General features: G+C 44.0%; 1 protein-coding gene across 1 annotated transcript in view; it reads left to right on the forward strand.

Annotated features, from left to right (window-relative positions):
- The window catches only part of GABARAPL2 (GABA(A) receptor-associated protein-like 2), an 11,072-nt gene extending 5,094 nt beyond the window's left edge, over positions 1 to 5,978 (forward strand). Inside the window, exon 4 of the mRNA XM_012641535.1 lies at positions 5,373 to 5,978. Coding sequence (XP_012496989.1) covers positions 5,373 to 5,463 — 91 coding nt within the window. The 3' untranslated portion in view covers positions 5,464 to 5,978. The remainder of the gene's footprint in view (positions 1 to 5,372) is intronic.
- The last annotated feature ends 345 nt before the right edge of the window (positions 5,979 to 6,323 follow it).

The raw sequence follows: 6,323 nt of genomic DNA on the forward strand, positions 1-6,323 counted from the left end.
GCCGCCTCGGCCTCCCAGAGATTGTGGTTTTATTCTTAAAAACAAATTTGTTTATAAACAAAAGAGGCATGTGACATCATAGGGCTTTATGCAAGGGCTAATCACCTCGTAGCAGCACAAACAAAAGTGCCACAGAGTCTCTTTCCTAAAGCTGGTGTGACTCAGCTTCACCGTCTCTTCCCCAAGGCAGTTTAGCAGCCTGTTCCTCAGCTTAGGCATTGGGAGCCCCCCTTAACCTGCACCCAGTGTTCGCGGGCCTCTAAGAGTAGCTGGGGAAATCAGGGTAGAGAAAGGATGAATCCAAGCCATCAGGAGCCCTCTCCCCACCCGCCTTAACTCACAGGTCTGCGCAAAGATCAATTATGCCTGAGGCTAAACAGGAGTGACTTCAGTTACTTCTGCCTTGGAGCAGAACACAGGCAGTGACCAAAGTGTCATGGTTATTATTTAGAGTGGTTAGTATAAAATAGTGATTCTAGAAATAGAGACAGGCAAGTCCCTACTTTCAGTTCTTGTTGTTTTAGAAAAGGGGCAAACCTCAACTGCGTTTTCCCATTTAGCACTGGAAAGTTGAATTCTCTGCTTAGGTGCCTGCGTCAAGAATCAGCTAAAAACAGAAGGGGAACTATGCCTTGGTGCAGGCAGAACTTGAGAAAGAACATCAGTGTACAAGTTTTCTAGTCATGGCCTAAGCGGGAACCCAGACCTGGCAGTAGTCCTTGGTTTAGAACACAGACAAGCGGTAATCCCCTGTTTAAAACAGAAACAGGAGTATATTATTAAATAAAATATCTCTAAGATGTTATAATTTGATATTGGGAAACCTGTACTGTTTAAGATTATGGTGTTTAGTTGCTTCTCCATCTTAGAGAGGTCTTAAGTAAAAAAAAGTTATGTCTTATTATTCCATTCATCCTTTTTTTTAGAAATGTGTTTAAATTAGCACTTTCAATTATTTCTGAGTAAATACCACTTTAAGAACAGGGTTTGTTTACATCAGAAAAACCTGAAAAGAGAAACAACCATAGTTAATTTTTATATTTAGAATCTTGGTGAGTCTTCAAGGCCTTATTAACTTTCACCTGGAGACCAGAACCTCTCCAGGATCCACAGTAGTGGCCATTGTCCTCCCACCTCACCCTCCATCCCCCCTTCCACGCCCCCCAGATAAATCCAGGTCCAGTGGAAGCACATGAGCTCTAGAGCAGATGGGTGGCCAGGTGTGCTCATGAGTCCAGCCAGTTCACGAGTCGGGCTAGATTCCATAGCCTCCATGACCTGCCCTTGGTTGGGGGCAAGGGCAGCTTCTACAGGAATTGGGTGTCCACACAGTTGTGCATAAGCCTCCCCCAGTTTATAAGGCTGTTGAGGAGCATAAAACTAATATTCGCCCTCAACAGCATGGCTGTTCCTAAATGTGGCCCTCCTGAAACTTGCCTTTATTATTGCTAGTTTCTCCACTGGAGAAGTGGTTTTGCCTGGATCCGTGTGACCCTGGATGGAGGGGTTGGGGACAGGGTTTTAGGGGGCAGTTTAGTTTCATTTCACTCAGTACTTTAGGGTACTGCTTTAGCTGAGATTGGCTCCATGGCTTGAATCTGCCATTGGTGTTTCCCATTTTTTTTTCCTTGTCATACTCAGAGCTTGGAAGGAGGCAGTGCCTCTGGTATCCGGTGCAGCTTCCTTCTCAGATGAGTGTATGTGGTACTTGATGCCACAGAGGTGTGCATTAGTATAAGGGACTGGAGGCTATTTTAGGATGTGTTCTACAGCCACCTCCCAGTGACAGGCAGGAAGCCTTGGGGTTGCAAAGCTGCTTGCGAGTTGTCAGGCCATCGAGAAAGCCTGTGTAGCTTAGCTGGGCGGATGCACAGAGCTGCCTCTGTGCTTCAGGATCCTCCGGCGTTCCAGCAGCGGCCTGCCCACTGCCGTGTAGCTCAGGCCTCTGAACTGAGAGGGAAGCTCATCTTCTCGGGGGTTTGTGGAATGTGTCCTAAACTGACGCACCAGCCTTCTAATAGACTGCCTGCTGACAGGGGGGCCACATTTTGCTCCCTGCACTTCTACTTGAATGTCCTTTTAATGGGGATTTTAAAACGTTAAGAATTAAGTTTCTGAACTCTATTTGTGGCCCAGCTCTTTTTGGCTCCAGGCCACGTTATTCTGACTCTGCATGTATGCAGTCTGTCTTTAAGTGCTATTTTCAAATCATTGTGCTATACAGATGTGCCAGTCTTGTTTCATGGCACCCAGTGAAGTCCCAAAATCAGGCAAGTGTTCAGCATTCGGCATTGTCCGTTATCAAGTTCCTTGCCCAGGGGCTGTCCTGATTATAAGTATGCTGTGCTGCTGCTGATTAAGTAAAGTTTTCACCCGAGGCTGCATGATAGAGAAAAGAACAGTGTTGGACTCTAAGTCTGTTGTCAGATTACAGGGTCTGAAGGAAAGGGCCCTAAGACTTTGCTGCTTAGCGTGTGATGCAGAGACTGGTAGCAATAACCTTACCTGGGAGCTTGATGTGCAGGTAATCGGTATGAACACTCGTATGGGAAGCGCTAAGAAAGATCTCCGCAAATGGTACAAGGACTCTAATATTAGGTCTTTAGAACAGGTCTAGCTATCTAGTCATTTGGAGGCAGCACAGCTTGGTGGTAAGAATGTCTCCTTGTTTTGTAACCTGGGTGAATTATTTAGCCTCTCTGTGCCTCAGTTTTCTTGTCTATAAACTATGGATTATGATAGCACCTACCTCATAAGATTGTTGTGAGGATAAAAAGAGTTAATATGTGTAATGTACTTAGAACAGTGCTTGGCATGTAAGTGTTGCTATTATAATGAGGATTTTTACTATCAGCCTCTTTGGCTGCTAGAGCACTGCTTAAACATACTGATAAACCAAAGTTTTGGTTAAAAGACAATGGACTCTAAAGCCAGAAAGGAATGGAAGCCACATGATTGTGGCCCCTACCCTGCCAAAAGTCAGGGCTCCGAGTCTCAGAGCCTGCCTCCACCAGTAGTGGTCCAGTGGTCATTGCTTGCCATGGGCAGCATGCAGAGAGCCTTGCTCGGGCCACCGGTGTTTATGAAACTCAAGTATTTCTAATTTAGCAGTGGGATTTAGAGTCATTGTACCAGCGCTTCTAACTTGCTAGGAAAAGAGCAGAACTTAGGCTATCAGATGGAGCCAAACTTGACATAGGCACCAAAGGGTGGCTATCTTTGAATTGCACACAATATCTGCTACTGTCTTTGTCTAAACCCATTTGGTAATGGCAGTGGGGACCAGGTGTCATCAAGGTCACCCTGGATACTTGAACCAAGTGGGGTAAAGAGAGTTGAGGTAATAGCTGTAGTTGTTTTCCCATTAGCCTTATTCTGAGAAGTCTCAGAGAAAAGTGGGGTTTCTCTATGGGCTTTCCCAACCATTAGGGTAAATCTTGGGAGACAACCACATGTTCAAGCCCTTCTGCTAGTTGCTGGCTTTTCACTCCACTTCCTGGCTTGTCACTGTACTTCCTAATGACATGGCTCTTAAAGATGAGGCCACCCTGCACCCTCCCCTCACCAAAAAAAAAAAAGGACAAGCATCACTCTTCTCAACCTGGCTACACATGGAATCATCTTAGGCATTTAAAAACATACTGATGCCTGGGGCCCACCTCCAGAGATTCTGATTTAATTGGCCTCGGGTGGGGCTTGGGCATGGAGATGTTTTTAAAGCTCCGCAGTGATTCTGATGTGCAGCCAAGGTTGAGACCCACTGCCCCCCAAGCCCTCCTCACATGTTCTAGGACAGTTCTCTCAATAGAAATGGCATGTGAGCCACATTTGCAATTTTAAAATTTTCTAGTAGTCACATAAAAGAGTAAAAAGAGGTGAAAGTAATTTTAATATATTTTATTTAACCCAGTATATCCAAAATTTTATTTCAACATGTAATCAGAATTATTTTATTTCATAATAAGTCTGAAATCTTGTGTTTTACACATACAGCACATCCCAATTCAGATGAGCTGTATTTCAAGTGCTGTGTGTGTAGCTAGTGGCTACTGTATTGGACAGCAGCAGTTTCTGCCAAACAGTGCCATTCCAGGCAGTCCTTATTTTACAAATTCCAGGTTAAGAGAACCTCACAGGGAGTGCTGTTTTTATTGTATTAATACAAGATGCTGGTGACAGGCCATCTCAAAGTCATACTCATCCACCCCCAGACTATTACTTAATAATTCTACCTACCCACACAGCCATCCGAGCTAAGCTTGCAAATGGGGCAGGAAGAATAGGAAAGAAGAAAACTCCCCCTTTATAAATGTGGCCTGCATCCCTGTTTACATGGAGTTCCCACTCTGCCCACCAGGAACAAAGCAGCAGGGTAGGGCCCTAGACCCCTTTTTCCCCCGCTGGCCCTTGGTTTACTGAGTCCAGTATTTAAGCAGCTGTTGTGACCTGTCCAGGCTAGTGACCTCAGATGTCTCAGCCTGAGCATCTTACCGCTGGTTCTGGTTGACCCTGCCACTCATGGGCTTAGCACATGCTGGTATTTCCTGCTCATCTCCAATAGTACAGCCACAGGTCAGAGCTTGCATCGGGGTTGCAGGTGTTACTAGTCTTACTCTGGAGTTGGTACAACTCAGTTTCATAGCAGAGGACCTGATTAGGTCTCCTCCACTGCAGTCTGTTTTACAGCTTCGGGAAAGCCAGCTTTCCTACCCACACATGTTTAGTTTGAGAAATATCTATTTCTGGAGACTTCTTTGGGAGGTTGGGCAGGCTTCTTTGGATCCCAGATACAATGAGAGCTTTTTGCATTACATGTGAGGAAAATAACTTGTCTTTGATGAAGCTGATACAGACCTCTGGTGGAGACAGGAGTTTTGGCCCAGGAGCTTCCACAAGAATGAACCCACTTGTACCTAACATGTTAACTACAAACTATAAATCTTCAAACAAACCAGCATGGAGGAGATGAGAGTCCAGTATACTCTTACTTACCAGGATCCTTCACCCACTCAGGGATGGGCCTCTTAGGTTTGTCATTTTGCTTAGTTTTTTTTCCTTGCCCTTGGCATTTAAGAAGTATTCATGTGCTGAACAGCCAGAGCCCACTCAAGGAGCTGGCTTCTTTGGAGGGTTTACCTTCTGTGAGGATGTCAAATGGCCTTGCTTTCTGGGCGACCTAATTTATTGTAAATTTTTCATGGTTCCATTTCTCTTCTGTAAAATAGGAGTATAGGTGCACAGCAGGTACTGATACTTGAATTATTTTTTCCTATTTAACCACCAAGGGTCAAGTTCCTTATCCTCAGGCCATCTTTTCTTCTGACACTTGGACTTCCAATTTTCAATGATGTTTTTTGTTTTTCTCTTTCAAGCCTAACTATGGGACAGCTTTACGAGAAGGAAAAAGATGAAGATGGATTCTTGTATGTGGCCTACAGCGGAGAGAACACTTTCGGCTTCTGAGGGCCATTGCTGGGCTAGGTGCACTGTTCCTGCTTGTGTATCTTGTAAATAGCTGGCCATTTTCAGTTGTTATACCAGAGCCTATCCACAAAGACCTATTAGTGCGTTTGTAACTGGATTTATTTCTTAATATATTGGAAGGTTTTGTTTCCTTAGACTAGTAAATCATCATACAGAGTTTTATTTTGAGTTTTTCCTTTTGTGCACTATCTTCATGGCTATACTCTCCAGGGAACTTGTTCTTCTGGAAATCATATTTAACGAAGATATTTCCCTATCAAAGTGAGGTAGGTGCGGTATTAAAGTGAAAGAGAAGGAGATGATACATTTATTCTGGATTATGTTTGAAGTGTTAGAAGGCTAAGTATTAAAAGCATCCAAATTAAATCCTTAGCAATCAGAACACTTGCTTCACTAGATTTTGCCAACTGCCAATCATGTTGGACTGAGCTAATCTGTTCCTCTTTCTGAAACTATTAAAGTAAATAACAATAAAACTTCCTCTTATAAAGGCATTGCAGTGTGACCATGTCCTTTATTTACCTTCATTTGGCCGGGTCAGAGAAGTGGCTCCTATATCTGCCAGGCTGGGAGGAGGGCTTGTGGAGGTCATGGCGGCACAGCCTGGGACAGGAAGCAGTGGGCAGTGTCTTAAGGAAGGACTTTTTAAAATGGTTAACATATTCACATGGTTCAGATACCAGGACGGTATAAAAAGGTATACATTCAGAAGTTTTGCTCCTACTACTGTTTTCTGACCATGTCTGCCCTTTATGGGAAACTACTTTTACTGGCTTCTTTTCAGTATTGATTTTTAGAAGGATAATTAGATTTGAACACATATCCTTATTTTCTTTTTC

Source organism: Propithecus coquereli, unplaced genomic scaffold, assembly GCF_000956105.1.
Source record: "Propithecus coquereli isolate 6110/MARCELLA unplaced genomic scaffold, Pcoq_1.0 Scaffold165, whole genome shotgun sequence".
Lineage (NCBI taxonomy): Eukaryota > Metazoa > Chordata > Mammalia > Primates > Indriidae > Propithecus > Propithecus coquereli.